We start from the raw sequence: 25,498 nt of genomic DNA, 5'->3' as shown, positions 1-25,498 counted from the left end.
AGACAGTGCACAAAATAGCTACCCACTCACATGGATTGAACATTGACTGTTTAATGCTTGGTGTGTACTTAGGTTTATTCCTACCTGGATAGCGGAATAAACTGAGCTGTGCTAAGTAGCACAATGGCACTTAAAGAGCGAGGTAAGGGAAGGAGAGCAGCCCCAGGAGAGTTGTGTCTGTGCTTCTCCCATGCTGAAGGAATCTTGTGGAAATGGAGGTAAATTGTGTCCTAAATTTTGCATGTTGGCTCTGACATTAAAGTGGATGGGGGTGCGATAAATTCATGATGCGAGGAACAACAGAGGAAGGAACTTAACTGTAGTCAGACAGACAAAAGGGGAAAAAAAGTGAGGGGAGGGAGGTGTGGTGTGAATGACAGAGTCCCAGGTACCTGTCTGGAAGATGTTCTGTGAAATATGCAGACATAAAGTAGTGGGGTTTGTTTGTCCCTGGCATCCCGAAGGGTCTCCCTGACAGATGGTTTCACTGCCATTTCACCTGCCTCCACAGGTACGACTACATCGAGATCCGAGATGGGGACAGTGAAGCGGCAGACCTGCTAGGCAAGCACTGTGGGAACATAGCACCTCCTACCATTATCTCTTCTGGTCCCTCTCTCTATATCAAGTTCACCTCTGACTACGCACGGCAAGGTGCCGGCTTCTCCCTGCGCTACGAGATCTACAAGACAGGTGAGTGTCTGAGTCAGTGCCTGTCTCTCAGGCACTGTTTGCCACGATGATCTTCACAAGATGTCTTTGGCCACCTTTTCAATATGATTTTTAGCATGTTCACCAGAGATAAAGGGCTTTTTTTGTTTGTTTGTTTGATAGACAAGTCTGTTGCATCACATTTCTAAGAAGGTGAAGATGTTAGTAGCACATGATGGTGCATTTTTGGATCACAGTGTGGCATCAAAAGCAGGGTTCCTCCTTAAATGATTTCTTGTATTCAAGGACTTGAAAAATCTTTTCTCCTGGGCATGTGTGGCACTTGTTAGGGCTAAGAGGGGATTGTCCCTCTATTAGGAACGCATGGAGCTCCCCCTCCTGTGGAGTTGCGATTCAGGGCTGATCAATGACGCTGTGTTTTCTCTTCCTGGAAGCGGGGTTTGTGACTGGGCAGCTCTGGTTTTCAAGGGACTGCTGTCAGCAGTGCTGTCACGGGCAGAGGCAGTGCCTTTCCAGGCAGATATAAGAGGAACTATTCATCATACTCTTTAATACTGAATTATTCTTGAGGAAAGGAAAAGCTGCTCAAAGGCCTTTTAATAGTGTTTCTGTCTAAATATTTGCCAGAATTGTGTGTCTGTGAAGAAGGCGGCTTGAGAAAATAAAACCCACTCTGTGTGTGCGGGTGAGAGAGGTGTGCCTGCGTGCCGAGGCAACAAGAGTGTGTTTTGCATGGGGATGTGGGAGCCTGCCCTGTGCCTACATCCCTTTGGTGTTGCGTTGGAAGAAAACACACACAGCTTTCACTGCATTGCATCCAGCACAGAAAAACCCACCATGCCTGGTGAAGAACCAAAAAGGAGCACAACACGGCTGCTTCCCCTGCCTCTTCGAAGGGAAGGCAAGGAACACGGGCACCAGTGCCTGGGGATGCTGGCCCAGCTGTATGATGGGCAGAAGTGCGCAGACATCTCTCAACCCAGTCACAAGTAGATGTGAATATGGAGACAGCTGCAAGAGAATGGGAGTGGGACTCACCAAATTCATTGTGAAATGGTGAGGACAGGAGGTGTCTGGAAGTTCGGACGGGTGAGGAAAGTGCTATTGCTGGTGGTTGCCTGAGCTGTATAAGTGGCCCTTGAGCTGTTGTGGTGCTAGCAGCTCACCACTGGTATTTGTGAATGGTTAGGGTGCAGATTAGTCCTGAAAGAGTTTAGTGGCTCATCTGGATATTGGGGTTTGCTGAGGCCAGTTGCCGGAATGGAGGATGGCAAAGAATGCCTCTGTTCAGGTGGGAAGACTGCGGACCTACCTCCCTTGCCTCTCACTGCCTGTACACACAACCCTCTGAGCGCAGCAGACTGGGCTGGGCTGTGCCTGTCCTCACATCAGGTCCATGCCCCAAGTCGGGGCATAGGGTAGTGTGGAATGGTCCAGCTGGCTGAGGTGGCCAGGCCAGGCTGAGTGTGGCTGTGGGAAAGGATGGCAGGCAGGAACCCTGTCTGCCTGGGTGGGAGCCAGCAAGGAGCCAAATTCATAGGAAAAAGGAGATTTTATTGCTGCTGGGAGGGAAGGAGAGGAAGAAAGGGCTGATCTGGGAGCTAGCAGATATTGGATGGGGGCTGGAGCTGAGTTTGTGTCCTTCAACATAGGTCCCTGCAGAGCTGCCCTCAGATCTGAAGTGCTTTTGGGGCTCCATTTGCTACCATCACCCCCCCGAAGGCAGACATCCTCTCTAGAAATAGCCACGCTTTCTTCCAGCCACAGCCCACGGAATCCGGCCTGGCAAGGCAGGTTTTGGCACAGAGATGGTGATGATCCTGGAGCACCCCCAGCACACCTCATCTGCCCGACCCCTGTTCCCTCCTGGGGTGCCCAGGGAGGGCAGTGGGCCAATGCAGTACAAGCAAACCCTGCCTTTGTTTGCAGACAGGCAGGCACGGGCAAAGTTTCTGTTTGAACTGTCAGGGTAGCCAGCAAAGGTGTCACCACCTTTAAAGGTCATTGGATTGTCATTGTCCACATTGGTAAAGGCAGCGTGGCTGCAGCTTCTTTCTTTCTTAAAGGTGACCTAAAAACCACAATTCTTTTCAACTAAGCGTTTATTTCCACATTTTGTGCTAAATTTCCCTTATCACAGTGTGGGAGAGGAGCAATCTGCATATAAGCAACTGCATACCAGTGTTTGAATCCCCTGATGGGTATCAGTCAGCGGTCTGTGGGCTGAGAAAAGAGCCGCCTGCCCTGGCTGGTCCAGCCTCCCCACTGTTCACTTTGTGAGTCAGCTTGGCAGGGCTGGTCTGAGATCTCCATCCCTGGCCGTCAAAGTCTCCTCTCAGGCTGGTCCGCGCTGCCGAAGCCAGCATGACTCCTGTTGATTATCTGCAGCTTCCTTATAAAAAGCTGATCGTTGTGTTTGCTGCTATCAGCCAAACTGTAGACAAAGATGCCAAATGTGGAAGAGCCCCACATGAGGAAACTGTCATTGTCTAATGCAGTGACATAGTTATGTCTCTCTCATGTCTCTAGAGGACAGTTCCTGACTCTAGAGACAGGAGAGATACTGACTCTGCGTGTAGTATTTGTTTTTCCCCCCTAGCTCAGAGCTCCTGTTATTTTCCCTGTTTATCTGTCTTTCAAGCTGTTTGGAACGAAGTACATCCTTATTCCTGTTCACAGCGTTATGATGTGATTTGTGTTTGGCCTTATTTTTTGCTTCTGCATTTTACCCCACAGGTTCACACCAGAAAAGCTGGCTGCTTCATTAGGTAGTCAATTAAGAGCCTCTCCTGAGTAGCTCTCCAGCTAGGCACTGCATAATGCGGTGCTGGGATCCTGCTATTACTGCGGGCTGCTGGCCTGACTCCTGTAGGTTAATGCTGAATTGAATAACAAGCCTCCCATTAGTCCCAGGAAGGCTCGTGCTGCCTGGAAGAGCTGGAGTACAAGGGCTGGTAGAGGAGGAGGGTGTCCCAGTAAAACTGAAGCAGAAACCTTTGCCAGTGTTAACGCCGGGTTGCAGCAGCGGCCAGCAGCCTCTCTAACGTCCCCTATTGCCTCTGATAGCTCCAGGCTGCAGATTTCTGTTGCCTATTGTCCTGTCTCCACAGCGAAGGGTTTCAAAGTCACCGTGGTATGAATATGACACAAATTCCCCTTTCCTCGGCCACCCTGAGGCACCTTGGCTGTGTGAGAGGGGGCACCGAGCTGGCCCAGCTGCAGCCGAGGCCAGTGCTGAGGTCAGCAATAAATAAGAGGCAACATTGTCTGCCCTCCTCGCCGTGCAAAGGTCTTCCTTAAGGATAGAAATAACTTGCATTTCTGGTGCGGGCAGCTCAGCCTGTGAGAAAGAAGGCTCTGTTCCTCCTCTTGGCAGAGACCCCCCCTGCCACGGCCCCTGCCCTTGCTGTGGCCACGTTGTGGGGACGTAAGCTGGAGCTGGCCATTGTCCCTTGCATGGGTCTCAGGGGCCACAGGCTAAATGTGTGCTTCCCCGGGGGTTCCAGCTAACAGCGGAGACATTGGCACCTTCCCCCGGGCCCCTTCACTGTGTAAATATTTGTGTTCCTGGTATTCTCGAGAGGAAACTGAGGCACAGATATCGGTGCCGGAGGGATAGAGGTTGCAGGAGACCAGCCCCTGGGGACAGCTTTTCCCAAAAGCTGACATCCTCATTACTCCTCTCTGCCCCTTCCCCAGCAGCCCCTTCCCCAAACACGGGCTCCTCCATCCGACCTGGAGCTGATGCCAGCGTGGCTGGAGGGTGGCTGCCGCAGCAGTGAGGACCACGTACAGCAGCCCCTGCATGCTGGCTGGCCCCGCCATGGGCTCTGGGGCACCGGACACAGGTCTCCTGGAAGGTCCGTGTTTAGGGGCTCGGCTCACAGGGGATAGGGCCAGCAGGGGAAGCCCAGCACAGCTCGGTGTGGCCTCCCTTCCCCATGAGAGCCACAACCACCAGCGTGGGGGACACGGCAGGGTGCTGGCCTGCCAAATTGCCACTGTGGCTCTGGGTGGGATCACTCTCCTAGCCCTGTTTTTGGATGGGGGATCAGCAGAGGTGTACAGGTTACATTTGGAGAGCTGTCTGAGGGGTTTAGAACCATGCTGTCCACTCCAATGAACACATGGACCTTTTCTCTCCACCTGTGGAAAGCTTTGAAAATCATCCTGTCTTGGCCCTTGCAGGAATTCATGCAGCTCTTGGATTACAAGACATTTCCAGAAGTGAATTCATAACTTCTGGGAGCTCAAAATGGGGTTTCCACAGTGTCAGGCTGTTGGCATTAAGCTGCATTGTTGCTAAGGCTGTGGGGTTTTTCCTGCCACTACAGGCTCTGAGGACTGCTCCAGAAACTTCACCTCCTCCAACGGCACTATCGAGTCTCCAGGTTTCCCTGACAAGTATCCACACAACCTGGACTGCGTCTTCACCATCATAGCCAAGCCAAAGACAGAAATCCTCCTCCACTTTCTGCTCTTTGACCTTGAGCATGACCCATTGCAGGCAGGAGAAGGAGACTGCAAGTATGATTGGCTGGACATCTGGGATGGCATCCCTCAGGGTAAGCCATGGGGTACTCTGTTTCTGTCCTCTAATTCTCTTGGTGATTCACAAAGCTCCAAAGCTGTGCAGTCTGTGTCTGAACACCAAAGGTGCCTAACCTCAGACATGGCTGCAGCATGCAGCCTGCTATTGGGGCGCTCCGTGGCCAGCTGTGGGGACAGTGTGCTTGCAGAAGGCTGCATGCATTAAACCCCAGACTGCTGCTCTGTTGTAACCACTGATCTGAAAAGCCTTATGGGCACTCCAAGATACAACCGGCCATCCCTCAGGGAAAGGCGGTGGGTTCATGCAGTGCTGGGAGGACCTCCCTTCCCTGTTCCAACAGTGAGAAACAGAGCAGTTTGGAGCATTTCCCAGCAATTGCAGAGCAACGCCTGCTGCAGTGGATATTTCTGTACAACATACTGCATGGCACCAGGCCAGCGGATGTAAAAAATAGCCCATCCCCAAAGCCTTTCTTTTATCCCATCAGTCCTGCTGAGGCATCCCTGCTGAGTGATGCCAATCTGCCTGTGACCCAGCAGGCTGGTGCAAAACCTTTACTGCTCTTTCTTTTGCAGTTGGCCCCTTGATAGGCAGGTACTGCGGCACTAAGATGCCATCGGACATCCGCTCCACCACCGGCGTCCTCTCGCTTACCTTCCACACGGATCTGGCAGTGGCTAAAGATGGTTTCTCTGCTCAGTACTACTTGATCCAGCAGGAAGTCCCAGAAAGTAAGTTGGAAATATGTGCGTATGACTTAGTCGTGTGACCTGTTTTTCCCCAAGTCTGTCTTTCAGTTGGCGCAGGCAGGAGCGTGTCAAGGGACTGGTCCCCCACCAGCAGTGCAGACATCAGTTACACTAAGTGTGTTCTCTGTTTCTCACGGAAGTGAGATTTCAGTAAGAATCACACTTTCTGACCTTTCTTTGACTTTCTGCTTGCTCATGAAGTCTTCTCAATACCTTTGGGATAGAATCCTTCATGTCTGTGCTCACCCCAAAGGGTTTAGGGGAAGACTTCAGCCCAGTGGGTGCAGCAGATTCATTAAAGCATGGGGGAAAACACTGTCTCCCTCTCTCTGGTTTTCCAAAAATTCACAGCCCCAAACTACAAATTTGAATTTCGTGACTAATTAAAAAATGCCTAAAGCTCTAAGAATTTCAAACCAAAATTTGTTTTACATCCCTTATTAAGGGAGGTAAATTGATGTGGAGTGAGGAAGTAAGTTGTGTGTTTTGAGAATGAAGAGCATTTTAATTCTTTGTGATAAGGCTTGAAGGCAAGGGAAGATTCAGTTTGTTTTCCCATGGTAATTTTACATCAGAGCTACAGTTTTCGACCTCTGTTCGCAGTGAACCTGTGATAAACAGAAGAAGCCTTCAGGACACCCCTGAGTCCCAGAGAAAGAGAAGGAGTCCCTGACCTGACACTGAAAGCCCATGACAGACAGCAGGGTAGAGTAGGGGTTGTGCAGCGCTAGGGCAGCTGGGTTACATGCTCTTGCTCTGTGGTTGAGTTAGGGATGTTCTGCTGAGGCTGTGAATATTACAGACAAGCGTGAACTCTTCACTGTTACTTATCTCCACACTCAGTTGATCTGTTCTTTAGCCCTCTTTCTATTTTGTTCTTCAAAATGATGGGGAAATAAAATGTTAATGACACACAAAGCTTGAGAAATCAAGCACAAGAGCTGTAAAAGGGCTAGGCCTGTTTTGATTTGTGCTGATGTAAATTGAAACTTTAGTAATATCACTGAGATCTTAACATGGCCCATCGTTTCCACCAGGGTTTGACTTGGCCACATTAAAAACACAGGCACTTTGGTAAAGCCCCATCGGTTTACAGCAGCGGCTTGCTTTGGCCAATGCAGTATTTCCTATCAATGTTTTCTTTGCTATTGTTTTTACAGGACAGCTGCCATAAAATGTATGAGATATGCAGTAAGATTGAGCTATTTGTGACTTTTAAAGCTTTAGAAGTGAGGAAACCCAAATGAAAGCTTATCAGGGTCTTTCATATTCTTGGTTGGTTAATTCCTATGGGCCTGATACCACATATAGTGCATGCACATATACACACACACATGCATCCATACTTTCACACACACACAAAACCTTTAGACCTGCCCATTCGAGGTCAGCAGCACAGCAGTAAGCATCCTCCTGCTGTGCCTGCCCATACTCCTTGTCTTGGCAGTGCTTAGATTTCACCTCCAGCCTTCAAGAAGATGGGGAACTTTGTGGCAAGGGGACTTGGAACATCTTGGTGGAGACGAAGGGAATGAAGGGACAGAATTGTGCCTAAACTATGCAAAGGTGAAGGAGATAGAGAAAGGGAGAAAGATCTGGACTGTATTAGTTTTCAAAGAGCCATGCAAACATAAAGCTGCCCTATCTTTTATTTTTCAGTGCCATCTGTGCACACACAATTTGCAGGATGGTACAGAGCTGTTGAGGTTTCCAGGCAGGCAGCTTTGTTCAGGGTTAGCTGGGGAGGATAGTTCAGGGCTGCCTACCACTTGGGAATAAAGTACTGAGACTGTAAGCTGATCTGTGTGTGTGTGTCTCTCTGTCTGTCTGTGTCCGCTCCAGACTTCCAGTGCAATGTGCCGCTGGGGATGGAGTCTGGTAGGATCTCCAACATGCAGATCAGTGCTTCTTCCACCTACTCAGATGGGCGATGGACCCCTCAACAGAGCCGGCTCAACAGTGATGACAATGGCTGGACCCCCAATGTAGACAGCAACAAAGAGTACCTCCAGGTACACATGCTTTCCAGCTCCCTCATCTCTTCCCCCACCAAATGGAGTGTCACGCTGTTAAACTGACCCTTGACCATACGGCATGTTGAATTTTTTGTTGCCTGTGTGGCTCATGGGGAGCGAGCAGCAGGGGAGCTGCAGTGCCTCTGTGAAATGTGACAGGCTGGCTCTCCCATTAGCCTGCCTGCACAAGGGCTGACTTGACCTGCTGTCCCTCTCCCGATCCCTCTTTCCTGCCCAAAACCTTGATGGACTTTCCAGCATACTGACAGAGACTGAGGGTCCTCTGCCACTTACAAGGGCCACTGACTCCGCCACTGGCCTGAGGACCAAAGTGTCCAGGCAGCACGTGGGAAAACAACTAGAGTAATATTTATCTCATCAGTGATGCAGGAAGCATGAGCAGGCTAAAGTCATATGGGGCTGACAGAGCAAAGGCTTTCCCTGGGAGCTGGTTAGAGCCACAGTCTGTCCACACAGGGCTTCTGGCTGTGTCACACTGCCATGAGACCCTGCTTGCTAAAGGGCACTGGGAATGGGAAGTGGTGAATGTCATTGCCTGTAGCAGACATCTCATTCTTCATTCATGGCAGTGCTAGCAAGCCAGCTCTGCTGACCTTCCTCAACTTGTAAAAAAACCCCATCAAAACCAAAACCAAAGCAACAACAAAAAAATCAAGGGAAAACCAAGAACTGCAGCGCTTGCTAATTGGACATCATGCTTTTCTTTTACATGGAAAAAGTCAGCCTCTGTTCCTGCTTTAACGGACGTGAGCTTCAGTGCAGATCCTGTTGCTTGGTCTGAGGCAGCAAGAAGGCTTTGTGATGGTCCTATGTGGACAGACATCAAGATCCTTTGTTACTCTTGTCCCGTGGTCCTATCTGCAAGCATCCTGCTGAAGTCAGCCTGGGGGGTTTGTGACCATTGAAATGTGTGCCCACAGATAGAATGAGGCAGACTAATTCAAGCCTTTTTTCAGGGATGGAGGGAGGAACTAACTAGCCAGCCTGGGCTCTCAGGTGGTCACCACTCTCTCTTGTCCTTTTTTCTCCTGGAAAGGTGGACCTCCACTTCCTGACTGTGCTCACAGCCATTGCCACACAGGGTGCCATCTCTAGAGAAACCCAGAATGGCTACTATGTCCGTACCTACAAGCTGGAGGTCAGCACCAATGGGGAGGACTGGATGATGTACCGACATGGGAAAAACCACAAGGTAAAGGCCTTCTTGTCTCTTTTGCATGCACCTTGGTGAGTCTTGCAGCCAACAGGAGGGGAAAAAATGAAAGATTTTACAGGCCCAGAGGGTTTAACCTGTGAGGGACCTTTTTTCTGATGAGTGCCAAAAGACTGATGATGGTCTGAGCAGAAATACTCCCTTGTTCTCTGCACAGCAATGAGGAAACACTATTCCTTGGAAAACCTGGCTGCTGTTGCGTCTTTCGTGGTGGCAAGAGTATGTTCTTTGACTGCAAATGAAGGAGAAAATGCTTTCACAGCCTGTGTTTTGCCATACAAGATTCATTGAGCTTTTATGGCTGTAGCCCTGTCTGCATGCTGGGTTAACAATCGCAAAACCACATGAAACTGTAGTTCAGGAGTTATTGAGGCCTGGAAATGAAAGGGCACAAATCCTAAGAGGCGATCACACCATCCCAGAGAACAAAATGAACAATAAATAATGAGGAGCAATTCAGGCTGCCAGAGCTGTGGGATCTGCACTACCAGGCGTGATCAGCAAGGGTGCATTGAGGCCTGGGAGCTGCTGCACGCTCTCGCTGTGTTTTTGGGAGGCACACACAGATGGGAGCAACGGGGAGGGAGAGTAAATATGGGTGTTCAGACGTTCAAAGCCTTGCAGGTGCTGCTGTGTGGCCAGGCAAGGCAAGCTTGAGGTGGTCTTCATGGGAGCTTTGACATGTGGGGAATGGGGTTAAGGCAGCTGTGGTTCCAGGCTGGTCCTGCTCTGTCACTTGCCTTGGTCGCGTGGTTGTCCACAGGTTAAGGGTACTTTGGGAAAGCCCTTCCCTGTTCTTCTGTGGTGCCCACCAGCACTACTGCTGCAGCTCAGGTCCTCCCCGTTGATGTGCCACGGTCTGTCTACATAAACTCAGTGGCTGGGGTTCCACACACTTCCCCCAACACACACGTCCCAGCAATTTCTGATAGCTCAGCACTCTTGTTAAATTAGCTGTCCCCTCCATTTGCTGGCACAGGCACTGCTGGCATGAAATGCAGTAGCCTGCCTTGTCCAGGATTCATCCAGACATTTCCTTCCCTTCCGGGCTGTGTGATTTCCTCTTCCCCTCAAGTGTGTCTCACAGTTCAAATTCACTCTGTTTCCCAGAATGAGTCCTCTCTGTGCAGAGGCCCCTAGCAGGGTCTCATACCTCCAACATTTGGAGTATTTGAGCTCCTTGCGTGCCAGTGAGGTGGTGTTAGTACTATTTTAGAGGTAGGGAAAGAGAGGCACAGGGCAGTCTAGCATCTCATAGGAGAGTCAGCAGTGGGGCTCTCCCAAACCTGAGGCAGGCTGGCTCCAGTGCTGCAGCTCATGGCAGAGCTCACATATAACCTAACGGGGTGGCTGTGCACTGGTGTGGAGGCTCTGTGCGCTCTCAGAACCCACTGACCACAGAAGACCTTTCATGACATCACTCCAGCAAGAGCCTAACGCCTGGCTGATGTCAACCCAAATCAGTCCCATAGCCGTGTTAGTTGCCTTCATTTCAGGATTTGGCCCTGGAGTCCTATCAGGTTTTTTCTGCTGTTTTCTCTCTTCATAAAAGGGAGGAAAAATCAAACCTCTCCCTTTTGTCTCCTTTATTCCAGTCTAGCTTCGTTCCCATGTTCTGGCCTCAATTTAGCAGACACTTCCCAAGCCTGGAGGATAAGTAATTGCTTTTTGGTGGCTCGCCTTGCATCTGGGTGACTGCTTTCCCTCCCCACTGAACGACTGGCCACCAGCCCACTGAGCCATAGCGGGGCCAGGGCAAAGCCCCTTGCTCACAGGCCTGGTGCTGGGGGGCTCTGGCCTCACATTCCCCAAGCAAGTTAATCCCTGCCATTCCTGTGTTAGGAAAGCTCCCAGATGTCTGTACTCAAGGTGCAGATTCCTCCCTGCGTCAGTGAGGCACTCTGCACAGTTCAGGCTGCAACGGTGGAGTGAACCATGCCAAATAGATTTGTCAAGTCTGCCGCAGCTTGATTTGGTGCCATGAGGAGTAGGGAGGGAGGGAAGGGGGTGGACAGACAGGGACTCTCTATTCCTCTATATACGTGCAGATATATATGTATATATATACACACACATACATATATATACACACATGCATATATATATATATGCACATGCACACATAGGCATATGGGGTGTATCAAACACTGCTCTGAATTTCTGCTAGCTGTGTAGGCCAAAAGCAAAGCTCTGCCATGTTATAGGTAGGTCAGCTAACATTTACATCTTCATCAGGGAACTAAAGAAAGAGAAAATCAGTGAGTGCAGGAGGGGTGGGGAGGGGATGATACTCTGCAGAGGATGGGGAGCTCTGACCTCCTCTCTTTCGCCCCCCTGCTTCCCCTCCCTCTAGTGTTTCTGAGGAGAGTGGAGCCAGGCTTTTTCCCTGTGGAACGTGATGGCTCACCTTTGAGGCCCCAGCTGCTGGCATTCACAGCACGGGAAGCAGGAAAGGCAGGATGAAGCAGAGGAAAAGAAGATTAATACGAGCTTGCAGCAGACAAGGCTGGCTGGGCTGTTACCGTGCCAAGCGCTGCTGCGTTTCTGGGGTGGGAGGGAGTGGGAAGGCAGGAGCCCCACACTCACACCTTTCCCTTCCTGCCCCGTCCCTGACGGGCTTTCCCCCTGCCTGGCAGCCTACTCCCACAAAGCCAAGCCCAGCACACCCCGGATATCCCTCTGTTGAGAGGGTGATGCTCTGTCCTTGGCTGGGGCATGGGACCAGGGGGAGAGGCCAACTCAGTGACCTGGCCAGCGGTGCAGAGCTGTCTGCCTGTGTGTCCCTGAGAGAGGAGATGGGGAGGAGAGCAGCCACCACATGTTGCTCCATACTCACCCCTTACTACCCAATAGCACATCTTTAGGGGACAGGTCCAAACAGCTCCTGCCCCAGAAAGGCTGGTCTGGCTCTTGCCCTCCCTGCTGCATCCCCCACTGTGTCATGCGGGGTTGATGGCCCCAGAGGTTATCTTCCTGGTGCAGACACTGATGTGTGTGTGCCAAGATCTTATCTAGTGGTTTGCAAATGTCTTTAAAAAACAACCACTCATTCCTGAACCCAAGGAAGGAAAAGAGCACCTGGCAGGATCTGACCTTTTAGTTTTGGCCATTTTCTTCACCTGGCAGGATCTGACCTTTTGGTTTTGGCTATTTTCTTCAGACAGATGCAACTATGAGGATTTTATCAGAAAACAAAGCGCTCATCCATTCTGATCCACTTCCTTCTTTGCAGGGTCTTGGGTTCCAGCTCCTTTGTTATTTGAGCCACTCCATCTTAGTAACTGTGGAGATCATGTCCCGGGGATCATGTAGGGTGGTGAGGGACTGGATGGGTTTCAGGATATGTGTTGGGTTGGGACTGTGATGGGTGCTCTCGCTGCCTCCATTGCTCTGTGTGTAAAATGGGAGGATGCAACTGAAACATTTGTTTTGAGAACCTGTAGGTTCCCAAAGGCCCCAAGATCCAGCTGATGCACATTTTCCATTTTCTACTTATTTTGATGGCTTTGTGCTTGTTATCAGCTAACCTTCCTGGGTGATACTCCAGGTGGATTCAAGAAGGCAGGTTGAATTGCAGCAAAGAACTGAATATCTCAGCTGTGCATGGAGTTGGGGATGTCAGAGGTGTTTGGTGCTGGCAGGGGATATTGAGTATGATTCTTCAGAGACCCTTGTGCTTTCCCTTAGGACTATTCCTCTATCCTTTCAGTTCTTAATGAGGTCGCCTGTGTTCATCCACCTGGGGAGGGAGAGAGAAGCTTTATCTTCTTTATCTGAAAAACTCAGGAAAAACTTGCATGATCAGCCAGAAGGCCACAAGATCTTCTGCACAGAGACATCATAGCGCAAAAGCTTTACCCAGAAGCATTCATAGGTCCCAGCCTGTTTCTGCTGCTTTTGCAGGCAAGACAAAGATGTCAGGCTTTGGGAAAAGCAGCCCTGCATATTCACCCTTGGTGCAGTACCAGGGGAGAATTACAGCCCTGGCTCTCCTAGTGAGGCTGCAGCTTTGTATTTCTGGGCCTGATATCTCCTTTGCAGGCTAACAGAGTGGCACTCCTCCTGTCCCTGGCGACTCCCAGATGTGAGTGGAGCCTCTCAAAGACACAGCACTGGCAAGCCCAGCCCAGCATGCTGTGCTGTGCCCAGACGGCTGTGCTTCGTTGTGTGTTGCCAAGTATCATTTTTCTTTTAGCTCCTTGTTCTTGGATTTAATAAATCCAGAACTATCCGCCCTCCACTCAAGCCAGAATCCTCCCACCATCAAACATGCCCCATTTTATGCCTTCCCTATCTGACAAGGAAAATAATCTCCCCTACTTTTCTCCTTCATGCTTCTCTTTCTAAATCCTGAAGCCCTAATCCTGTTAGCATGCTCTGTTTCAGGGCTCTGTCTCCACAGGAGTAACATAATCCTGCAATAAATCTAGTAGGTCCAGAGAGACGCATACATATGGATGAAGGCAGGGCTGCTGCCATCCTTGGCCTTCTCCTCTGCCTCCCCCAGCCACTTTCTCTAGCTCCCCAAGAAATTACATAGTGGGCAAGCAGCACAATAAATAAAGCTGGAGAGCAGTTACCTCCTGCCCCTCCCCGACTCACTGCCTCTTTGAATTCACAGTGCTTTTTGTCTCCTTGTCCTTCACTCCCTTCACTCCAAACTGCTGTTGGCACAACTCCCATACCCACTGGAACTAGTGCAGCCTCAGAAATCCCCTGGTCACCCCGCAGCAGTTCCAACCTGTCAGAAATACAACTTGTAAGTGTTGGTGTAGAGACGGCATGTGTGCGCACATGGAAAACTTGCCCAATCCTCCCCTAGCCTAGACATCATCTCCCACCACTTGCTTTCTGCAGCAAATTAATTAAGCAGGTCAGCTTTCATTGATTATCAATTTAATTTTACATGTAGACTCTGCCATCTGGACTAAAACGGAAGTAAACATAAAGTATATGGGGAGGGGATAGGCAGCTTTTTGATGCAGCAGTAAAAATTAGTTCTTTGACTGCTTCTTGGAAGGTGCTTTTAATTTGTTAATGGTTTTCCCATTCATCTTCTAGCTCTGTTACCCTTCAGCGCGTGTGCATGCGCATGTGTGCTCTCTGCTGAGTGTGTCTGTCTGTCTATCTATCTATCTCTCTCTCTATCTATCTTATCTATCTCCCTAAATCACAGCCAGATTTTTTTTTCTTCCTGCTGGTGTAAATTACTGTGACTTCTTATACTTCGATGGTGATATGTTGATTTACACCATTCGAAGACTTGGCTCAAAATATGTGCTGAGTGGGATGGGAAGCAGATAGGATGGGAGGAATAGCAATGTTCTATTTTGGTAAGGGGGAAGAAATCTTTGCTTTCTTGGCTCTCCCAATTTCACACATTTTCCTGCTAGTTCTTCCCATGCTGTGAGTGCTAATTTGAGGCAGGATATAGAGCCTATTCAAGTCAATGGGACTCTCTCCACAGTGTGCTCGGGCTCTGGGGTCGGTATTTCCAGTGCTGAGAAACTATACACTCAGCAGCATCAGGACCTGCGGGCTCGCGATGCATTTCCACTTGGGAAGGAGGCTGAAAGGACAGGCACACGGGAGGACCTCACTTCTCTAACAGCACTAAGCACCTGCCCTCTGAAAATGGCCTTTTTCTGTAACGCTGAACAGGGTGTGAAGCAGTGACTTGTTATGATCAGTTGGGACTTCTCAGAAACAGGGTTCACTGTGGCAGATCCTGCCAATGCAGCTTATCCTAGAGCTGGAAGTCAGGTGCCGTTTCTGCCCTCATAACTGGCAGTCCGGAGTGTCAAGGCCCCAGTTCAGAGTTATGTAGCTTGTCGAGTGTGATTTAGTCTGGGGAAATTACTGGGCCCCAAATCTAAAGCAGAATTGAGGTTGCTCTCCCTGGAAGCAGGTGGTTGGGACTAAGGTCGTGTAAGAGATGCTTTCAGCTATGCATGTGGTAGTGATAAAGTTTTTGGGCTCAGTCCTGCTTCTGCTTTCTGTCAAGCTTGACTTTGCAGAAGTCAGCAACAAATTACACTGGTGTAAACTTGGATTCTGGCCCCTGATGCTCGTATGTGCGAAGTGAGCTATAAAAGAACAAAACTGGAAATATGTTAAACCAAAAAGAACAGCAAACCTCGTCAGTGACTGTTAAAGATGCTGGTCCATATGCAACCTTTGGCTCATGGAGTCTTCAAACTGCTGATAGTGGGAAGCAAAGAGAGGTTGCCAGGAGAAGTCTCCCCTGGGGCTTGCTAACCCCAGGCATCTGCTGGGTTCTCCATCAGGAGCCACCCCTGGGACAGAGGGACCTTTGGGCTGACCTGAAGTGCTGCTCCTTGTGCTAAAATAGTTGCACTGGCTCAGATAAACATTTCCTGTCCTCCGGTGTTAGGTTCAGAGGTAAGGTGTTGTGTGTCAGCTTCTGTGTTGACATAAAGCTGGAGGCTTTGCCGTGGTGTGGAAATACATCCTTTCAGCCTCTGTGTGCATGTGTTCCCATAGGTTTACAAGACACACACACATGCACACATGCCTGGGGAGTGTTCCACAGTAACCACTCTCCTTATAGCCCTCCTGCTGGAAAAAAGGGTATTTGGTGTCTGCTGAGCAAGGAAAAGGATGGGAAGTGGGGTCAGACAGGGTAAAATAGGATATTAAAAACACATAAACCATACTGTGTTGCTAAACAGTATCAGCATGATATATATTCTCCAGATTAGCATTTCTGCTCAAGCACATCAACCCCAAATCCCAATTACCAGCCAGATTTGCAACCAAGGCCCTCTGTGGGGTGCTGCTTCCTGCCCTGGCAGGAGTGCCACCATCCTAGGCTGGATGGTGATGTGCAGAGGCAGCCCAGAGCTAGTTGGTGGTGCTGCAAACGGCAGCTGGCCCTCTCTGCAAACACCTTCTGCGCTGGATCCTGGGAGAAGAGCAGTAACATGTGCTGTCTGCAGGCCTAGAGTGGTGGGATGCTTATAAAATACATCTTAACTGCTATTGAAGGTGAGACGTCAGGATACCTCACCCCTTTTTCTGTCCCAGATCACAGGGATCTGCAGTTGAATTGTTTGACTCTTGCCTCCAACAGATCGGTGCCAGAGATTACACTCTCCTGCTTCACTCTGAGATAAACTTACTGGGAGCTCCTGTGCTTAGCACAGCATATGCAGGGTAGGAGCCTGCAGAAGAGCCCAGCCAACATCTCAGTGAGGATGCAGCTCCTGGCTGAGACTGGAGGATACTCTAGCCCTGTCCTGAGAGCCTGCATGCTTGGAGGGAAAGCAGGCAATGCCTGCAGCCTTGGTCTGTGAGCTTTAGTGCTTTATGCTGGGGGCACAGAAAGGGTTGAAAATTACCCTCGGGTTGTGTATTTCCTCTTTCCCTGCTATGGCTCTGCTGCCTGAAACAGAAACACAAGTATCCAGTCCTTGTCCAGCCTATTAAAATGGGCAGGAGGGGTGGATTTAACATCCATCTGGTAGTTATTGATTACAGCCATCTGGTAAAGCAGCAGCCTTTTCATATCATGTCGGATCATAAACTCTCCTGAAAAGCTGTCTCTGTGTGGCAGGCTGCATGTGTGTAGGAGAGGCAGGGGCGAGGGGCTGGCTGGGACAGCAGCTTGTTGCCCCAGGCAGAGGAGGCATCCTTCCTGCTCTTGCTGCTGCTTGCACACCATGTGTCCCGGCGGTGCTCTGTGCAAGGATGTCTCAGAATATCAGCCCATTTACCCATGGAGAGGAGGCAAGATCTCACACAGCATTCAGGGACATCTGGCCTTTTGCATTTGAGCGGCTCTAGGTTTGGGGGTGAGCTTAAAGCATCTGTGGCCTGATAGTCCAGTTTACTATGAGGGCAGCAAGCTTCTGGGTCTCCTGCCTGATGGAGGAGTCCATCCACCATGCTGTCCTGCCAGCACCTCAGCACTGCCTGCCTGCCCCTGGGTGCTTGCCCTGGCTGGAGGCTGGCTATTCCCAGAAAGCCTCTCCTTGGTTTTCCCTGCTGAGATTATTTTGGCTGCTGATCTGGTTATTTCTTTCTGCCTGGAGAAGACGTAACCATATTTATGCCCCCTCTCCCTTGCAGACATTTCAGGCCAACGAGGATGCCACAGAGGTGGTTCTCAACAAGATTCACAGCCCGGTGCTCACACGCTTCGTGCGCATCCGTCCCCAGAGCTGGCACAATGGCATCGCCCTGAGGCTGGAATTGTATGGCTGCCGCATCACCGGTGAGGGTCCCCTTGTCTCCTCGGCCTCAGCACTCCTCTGTGTCCCTCCAGCAGCCTGTCCCGGGGTGCTGTCTCCACAGTTGTCATGGTTGCTTGGGGTGGGAACAGTGACACTAGGAGGCACCCATCCCAAGGGATGCACTTGGGGGACAGGCACCAAGGCCCTGGAGGCAAAGGGGAAGTGCTTAAACCTGCGGGGAAGACCACAAGCACTCCCTTGCCGCTGCTCCGGCTGTTCATGCCCTTTCCTCTCCTGCAGATTCGCCCTGCTCCAACTTGCTGGGAATGCTTTCTGGCCTCATCCCTGACTCTCAGATCTCAGCCTCTTCCACCAGAGGCTACGACTGGTCTCCCAGCATGGCTCGCCTGGTGAGCAGCCGCTCAGGCTGGTTTCCCCGTGTCCCCCAAGCCCAGCCCGGGGAGGAGTGGCTGCAGGTGGACCTTGGTGTCCCGAAGAATGTCAAAGGCGTCATTATCCAGGGGGCTCGTGGAGGGGACAGCGTGACCACCACAGAGTCCCGCTCCTTTGTGAAGAAGTTTAAGGTGGCTTACAGCATGAATGGAAAGGACTGGGACTTCATCCAGGACCCCAAAACAATGCAAGCCAAGGTAGGCACTGCCTGGAACAGCTGTAAAACGAGCTGTGTTTCTGGCTATATTCAGTTTGCCTGACGTGGTCTTGGGAAACTGGCTGTGTCTCCCCAGAAGACACTCTGGGAGTTTGGGTTGTCACCATGAAATCCCAGGTTGTGTCCTCCAGTCCTGCTTCTCAGCTATACTAGAGGCTGTAGTTCCACCTTGCACCAGGGATAGCAATTTTCCTTCGTATCTTGTTGTGGACCAGGCCTGGGGATGTGGACATCACCTTATGGTCCTCCCAGCTCCTGCAGATCAGAGCCCAAAAGGTTTTGTCTTCAATTCTGTTTGGCACAAACTAATTACGCTTTTTAAGGGGAAAGGTATTGCTGTTGTGGCTTGCACCTCTGGAAGAGGAAGATGAATCACAACTTCTCTTTGGAAAATTTGCTATATCTAAAGTCCCTTTTGCCGTACTGGCATGACCCTTAAATTCCCCATATCGTTGGAGTTCCCCATAATCTTTCCACTTAGCAGTCTGCGAGTGGCAGGGGGCTTGAGGAATAGATGAATTCTCCGCTACTGCCTGTTCTGTTCTTGTGCAAACTCATCTGCTTCTGAAAATTTGGGTAAGTTTTAATTTTTCCTGATCCTACAAATGAGTCTTAGAAGGTCTGATGCTATCTGTAGCCCTCTGCATAGACTTGAGTTCACGCATGTAAGCTAAAAAGCAGCAGTACTTGGACTGTGAGGAAAACTGAGTGTTCACACTATCCTAGAACATGCAGTAGCTTCTGTATTTGCCAAAGGACAAATGTGATCTTATTTATTTGTGAAGTCAGTGGATATTCCCCAGGCTTCCCCTGCATGGCTTGGATCAGAATCTGACCCCTGGATATAAAGCAGAGGCCAAGAGATTGTGCAAGTTTCTTAGAAACAGCCTGTCTGGTTCTCTTGAAACTGAGGAGGAACAGCCCAATATCTGCTTAGCTGGACTCAATGGCCTGGAGTCAGACAGCTGAAATATTTCAAACTGGCTGTGTCCTGCCAGACCCAAATATCCAAGTCTAGTGGAGAGCATGTGGGATGCACAGATCACCTGCTTTTTCTCTCTCTCTCTTGATAGCTTTTTGAAGGCAACATCCACTATGATATCCCTGAAGTCCGGAGGTTTGACCCTGTTCCTGCCCAGTACATCCGAGTGCACCCAGAGAGGTGGTCCCCAGCAGGAATAGGAATGCGTCTGGAGGTGCTGGGCTGCGACTGGACAGGTAGGAGCCCCTGCCTACTGGCTCCATTGGGGATGCAGCAGGCACTAAACCAGCAATTTGCAAGTGTAAGGTTATTTCTCTCCCTGCTGTTCCATCTCAGGGCCATGCCATGGCAAGGAGATTGCAGCCATGAAGGCAGGACCTGCAGTGTGGCCTGACCTCATCTTTTTACTTCTGCCTTAAAAAGAACTGGCCTTGATGCAGGATGTAGCAGCATTGTTTGGACCCCAATCCAAGCTTTCACACAGAACCCTATACACAATTTGTTCCCAACTCCCTCCTTTCACATCTTTCACAACTGGATGTTGTGTGGGCTTTTCCCAGTCTCTGTGTCAGATAACATTCAGGCTTCTTAATCCAAATGGACAAGACAAAAAGTAGGAAGAGAAGCAGAGGTGCACAACAGGCATGCAGTGACCAGTACAGGTATCTTGAGCTGCCACAATAAGTCTTTGCTATAAAAACAGCCGTCCCTCTTGTCGAACCACATGTGGAAATCTTTTTGCAGACAAAGTTGGGGATTTAACTCTATGATGTCTCTACAGCATCCCTAGGACCAGGGAAGCTTGTTCACTTTTGCCCACCTGTTTTTCATGAGTGGTAATGCATTGCAGCCACCATCATTTTTAATACAGAGGTGAAAATTGTCTAGCACACTCACTGGGATCAGTAGAGGTTGTGCCTCTGGCCCTCTGAGGATCAACAGTGATTGACTGCTCCATAGTTTCATTCCCAAAAGCTAAAAATGCACCCAACAGCTCATTGGGTCTGGTGCTAGCTTTTCAGTGCCAGGGGCTAGTTGTCCCTTTTTTTAATCTATTTTATTTTTCAATAATCTGCTTAAATCTGAATCTGGTGTCCAGATGTCAGTGATAAAGAGGTAAGATTTCCATTTTATAAACACATCTGTAGAAGGAATTTTCTTGTAAGAACTCCCATTCTAGGAAGCTTAAAAGACACAAAGTTTTTTTTCTACCCTTTTGTAGAGTCTTTACTACCCTCTGCTCCTCTGGTGTGCTGTGAGATGCATTACAAACAACAGCAAATCACACACAACACACCTACACACAATTACTAATGATCATTTGTCACCTTTGAAGTCAATGGCAAATATCCCCCTGGACTGGGAATCCACTGTAGATGATCTAAACTTTAAATCAAGATTAGATCTTAATTTAAATCTTACAGCATCTTTGGGATGTTGTAGGAGAAGCAGGCACCGTGGCTTTCATGCAAGCAGCGGGAGACAAGGCTCCATGCAGAAGTGATCTCCATGCAGAAGTGGTCAGGCAGCTCCCACATTGCTGCTTTCCATATTGCAGCTCCCAGGAGTCTCTGCTGCCAGATCTCTGCAGAACATTGCTGGCTGGTGCATCACAGTGCTGCATCACTGCTACAAAGGGAGGCGGTTGCCTCCAGCCATGTATATGTCAGCCCCTCCATTGCATTCCTCCAAATTAGAGAAGAAGAGGGGCTTGGCATCCTCAACTTGTTCTATTTTTGGTCCAAATTTTCTTTTACAGCGATGTTCCCACTCAGTTTCAATATCAGCAGCAACAGCCCATGTTTTTTCCAGGCAGGGTGCTTTATGGTCATTTCCCAGTCTGGCTAATCATTTGCACATTGTAATGTTTAAAACTCAACTGCCAAGTCATAAATATTCGTAGCTTTATTGATCTACAGGCATTCAGCTTTGTAATCAGAGCTGGGCTTGTAATCTTGTGGCTTCACCATGTTATAAAAAGCATTTATATCCCTGATGCAACCTGGGGAGCAGAGATAGCCCATGGCATTATCTGCATGCTAAATCCAGGCTGGCTACGTGCAGCAGTCGTTGACAACGCCAAGATACAGCCCTCCTTTTCTGGGAGGACCCAGGCACATCACAGAACTGGCTCCAAAAACCCAATTGCTCTTGCTTGGGAACAAGATAAAGAGATGGATTAAAACAAGCTGATTTAATCATTTTCAAGTGAGGGCCTAAGCCTATGTTTACCCTTCCGAGCTGTTTCTATTTCTTATCAGCAACGAAGCATCTTAATTACTGAGTCAAACAGGTAACTTAACAGCAACTGTGCTTACAAACTAGATGGCTAGTAACTCAAAAATTGGGAAGCAGGCAGTCAGCAATCGGCTTCTTTCAAAGACCTGCCAAAATTTTCCCTCTGAAGAGTGGAGATTGATGAATGTTCACTTGCAGCTGGTTTTCTCTCTTTTGAAGTTCTAAACATCTGGTTTCAATTGCTCAGTGACTTTGCATTTTGATCAGCAGTAAGCACCAGTTGCACAGACACTTGCAGAGCCAGGGAGAGAGAAAGCGAGCAAGCAAGACCTCTCTTTTTCACTTTCCATTTCACACATGATGTTGTCCTGCCTGCTATGTTCATTATCTCTTGTAACCATCATGTTGCAGCTCTGCCATGGTAACTGATTCTTCAAGATATATTTCTGCAGCTTGTCTAGGGCAATGCAACACTGTTGATTTACATCCGCTCAGCATCTGTGTCCGTATGGGACTTGGCATTCAAGGTCCTTCCACATTGTCACATTTCAGCTATAAATCTCAGTATACAAGAGGAACAACCTAAAAAAATTGCAGCTTTTGATATGCTGCCTTCACCTGCTGCTCTTCCTTTTTCTTTTCTTTTTTATGACATTTTTCTGTGCCTGGCTGCTTGCAATTTGCTTCTTTGTTGAATTTGGAGTTTTATGGGTTTGTAACAAATTTGAACTTACAATTAAAAGACTTTGATGTTGTTTGGTATTTTATCCTGAAAAAAAGACAGCCACTGGGAAAAAAAAAAAAAAAAAAGTAAAAAAAAAACCCTGAGAGTTTATGTGCAACATGTTTAATAACAGGAAAATAAAAGGGCAGAAAGGAGCCTATGGAAAATATTCAATGTATTTAGCCATTTCCTCCTGCTTCTGGCTTTATTAAATGATATCCTGAAGGGTGCCAACAAAGAAACACAATCACACACAACTGAGCAAAGCAGCCTCTTTTTAAAAACGGAAAGAATCAAGCCTGCTGTACTCCAGTTAATGCACCCATAAAAGGAGAGCCTGCTGGAACCTAATGTCGTTTACTGTTGATCTTAATATCCTTCCCTTTCTTGCTTAAATTTCCCTTGACACCTGCTTGGAGGTTGTTTCACACAGGCCGCGTTGGAGAGAGGGAAATTGGACAGAGACCCTTTGAAAGTGCAGTCAGGAGCCCGGAGTGTGAAACCAGATGCTTTCTGCAGCGAGCCAGAGCGCACTAGGGGATCCTCGGGGTCCGTTTGCGGTTACGTCATTTGTGGGTTTGAGTGACTTGTTTTATAAATTGGCACAATTGGTGGGAATGTTGTGTGTGGGTTTTTTAATGTGTCATGTGCCTTTCTGAAACAAAAAGGCGTTTTGCCTGTGATCGCTCTTACCCAGCAATGACAGCTAAGCGGATTGCCAACACCCATATACATTAAAAAATTAAGAGGAAAAAGTATGTCTAGAAGAGAGGCTTGCCCAAAGGGAACTCTAAATCAAAGGAACTCCCATATGGAAACAGCCGGTTCACTTGAAGTTCAAACTGTGCTGACATTTCTAGCACGTGGAAATTTCATGGTATTCTTGTTCTATCTCTTCCTGCCATTATAAGAACACAAGAAAAAGATTTTTTGCTTTGTTTCCTCCTACCTAGGCTTTTTGTACTGTCTATTGCAGATAGCGTCTCTACTCCTTTTTTTTCAGATGTAAAGCCCACTGCAGAGACACTGGTGCCCACTTTGAAGAGTGAAGAGACCACCACCCCATATCCAACTTATGAAGAAGCAACTGAGTGTGGTGATAGCTGTGGAGAAGACGAGGGTATGTATCAGAACAGCACATCTTTATCTCAGTAGATGATGAGTTAAGAGCTAAGCAAATACTCTTATCTTCCCATTAGCTCCTATACATGGGGCTGATTCCTGGAAAGCTTAGAGTAATATTGTTAGTGACAGGCCAAGATTAAAAAAAATCACAAACAAAACCTGCCAGAATCTGATAAGTTATATCAAGGAAGGATGCAAGAGCAAGAGATAGCAGCTAATTCAGTCCATAGGGTACAAGACTTGAAGAGCTGCTCTCCCAGCCTCCTTATGTGACCTAAAGAAACTCACTTAGTGCTCTGTTTAGAACCACCTCCATTCCAGATCCCCTTGGCTGGGTGTCATAAATTCAGAATGTGATTCAGGGGAGAGATTCAGACTGCCTGGTATGTAGGGCTCTTTTTGCAGTGGTCACAACTGTGGGAGTAAATCACAACATGTAGAGAAGGCTGATGTCCTGAATATCTGTATGTTAAGGAGCATCTTCCCTAATAACAGCTGTTTAAAATTCAGGAGGACAGTGTGGGCTCCTTGTGCAGGCAGCAGAGAGAGGGGAACACTAACTTCAGACAGGAGATTGTCCTCTCAGCCTTAGATGGCTGTCAGGTATACAGGGAGTGGTTTGGTATCTGTGGTGCTTGCCTGCCTCTTCTGACTGTAGAAGAGGCTGAATATTAGTTTATACTACATGCTAAGAGCCAATGCTGTGGGGAACTGATCTTCTCTGCCTCAGATTCCTACCTGTAGAAGCAGACATTATATTCTTCTGCTCCTTGCAAGGGGGATGTGAGCATCTAAAGCTTGTGAAATGTGCAGATTAAGGGGAGAGGGTTTAGCAGAGCCGTGCAGGGCTAGTTGTACAGTGCATTGTGTAGGAGGTGCATGCTTCTGGGCAGGACAGCAGAGCCTGGGCCTCAGCACTGAGCTTGGGGCATTTACACTGGGACTTCAGCAAGAAATCTCATGAGGAAAGGCTACCCTTTGAGATAGCTCCTAGGACTTTGTCGTTTCAGCTTCCAGTCCCAGAGGAAGAAAAAAAAAAAAAATGATTTTTAAATAAATAAATTTTTAAAAGGACGATAATTGGCTTTTTCACACCTCCCATCAGGATTCTGCTGTAGTTCACTTCTGGAAATGCAAGTTGCAAAAGTAGCTTAAAGGGCCTGATTCCTATTGCTTTGCCTCAGCAGTAAGCCTATGCAACCCGGCTACCATTGAGGCACTTGGGAAACTGCCAAGAGGATGTTTAGGCCAGTAATATTTTCTGCAACAACACGATTCCTGGGTGCAGTCCAGGGCAAGAGAGCGAGTAGAGTATGCCGTGGAGCGTGGAACCAGCCTCCCCATCAGCTTCCCTCAGATTTAGCAACAATTTTCATTCTCATACTCCATAAACAATGAGTGTGTTTCTCTGGACAATCAGATTTATGACAGCCAAACAGAAACAATGCTTTTCTCCAGGGTATGAGATTAGATTGGAATAAAAGGATCCATGATCTCCATTGTTTTATTTCAGAGTTGGAGCATGTAAAGAAAGCCCTCTGCTCCTCACAGCAAAGTTCCCCTGATGCCTATCGCCTGAGTCACTCACCTCCTTCTGGCTATCGCTCACTATGTGGGCACTGTGATTTAAAACTTCCTCTTTGCTCAGGAAAAACCCAGCCTGTAATTGGACTGTGACATGCATGTCTACTGAGTGCTTGGAATGGTCTCAGACCATTTCTGTGCCTTATGGCTTCTTCCTCAACCAAAGGAGCTAGCAGCTGCCTTGCTGCTACATGCAGCCGTTGGCATGTGCCCTCCTGCCTACAGACCTGTCTGTGCGGGAAGGCTGTCCAGAGCTTTTAAAGCTGTTGACACTGGGGAATTAGCTCTGCTCCTGTTTCACAGATGAAAAGTTAAATGACTCGCCCAAAGACCATGTACTGAATCCATAGTGGAGCTAGAAATAGAGGCTGGCTTCTTTCACTCAGAATCCAAAACCTTGAGCTCATGGTGGCCTCACATTTCCCCTGGTGGCATTTCCACAAGAAGGTAGGAAGTGGTGAGTGACAGCTCACCACGTTGACAGACAGCTCCTGTCTGGTGCAAGTGGCTAGATCTGTCACTCAGGAGCTGGGTTTTTGGAGCACTTGAGATTCTCCTTTTGGAGCCAAAGCAGGAACTGATGAGCACAGGGCACTCAGGAAGCACTCTTCCCTGACATTTAAGAAGGCATTTAATATTTGACCACTCTAGGGGATGAAGAGAAGATGCTGATTAGAGTCTGGAAGCGTTTGGTACTTGCTTTTGTATTTGCTTAGTTTGGTGGATTAGCCGCAGGACGTTGGGTGAGCATTTTGATG

The 25,498-nt window shown here is 48.7% G+C and overlaps 1 protein-coding gene across 6 annotated transcripts in view; it reads left to right on the top strand.

The window, feature by feature from the left end:
- Positions 1 to 25,498, top strand: part of NRP2 (neuropilin 2) — an 88,797-nt gene that overhangs the window by 28,432 nt on the left and 34,867 nt on the right. For all 6 annotated transcript variants that reach the window (XM_030485468.1, XM_030485471.1, XM_030485467.1 and 3 more), the window contains exons 3-11: positions 512 to 693; positions 5,007 to 5,237; positions 5,800 to 5,955; positions 7,816 to 7,985; positions 9,046 to 9,201; positions 17,314 to 17,458; positions 17,718 to 18,067; positions 19,161 to 19,305; positions 23,035 to 23,151. In XM_030485468.1, the coding sequence (XP_030341328.1) occupies positions 512 to 693; positions 5,007 to 5,237; positions 5,800 to 5,955; positions 7,816 to 7,985; positions 9,046 to 9,201; positions 17,314 to 17,458; positions 17,718 to 18,067; positions 19,161 to 19,305; positions 23,035 to 23,151 (1,652 nt within the window). The remainder of the gene's footprint in view (positions 1 to 511; positions 694 to 5,006; positions 5,238 to 5,799; positions 5,956 to 7,815; positions 7,986 to 9,045; positions 9,202 to 17,313; positions 17,459 to 17,717; positions 18,068 to 19,160; positions 19,306 to 23,034; positions 23,152 to 25,498) is intronic.

The sequence above is a fragment of the Strigops habroptila genome, chromosome 5 (assembly GCF_004027225.2).
Source record: "Strigops habroptila isolate Jane chromosome 5, bStrHab1.2.pri, whole genome shotgun sequence".
In the NCBI taxonomy this organism is placed as follows: Eukaryota; Metazoa; Chordata; class Aves; order Psittaciformes; family Psittacidae; genus Strigops; species Strigops habroptila.
The sequence above is the reverse complement of the archived record's forward strand: the minus strand, read 5'-3'. Positions and strand labels throughout refer to the sequence as shown.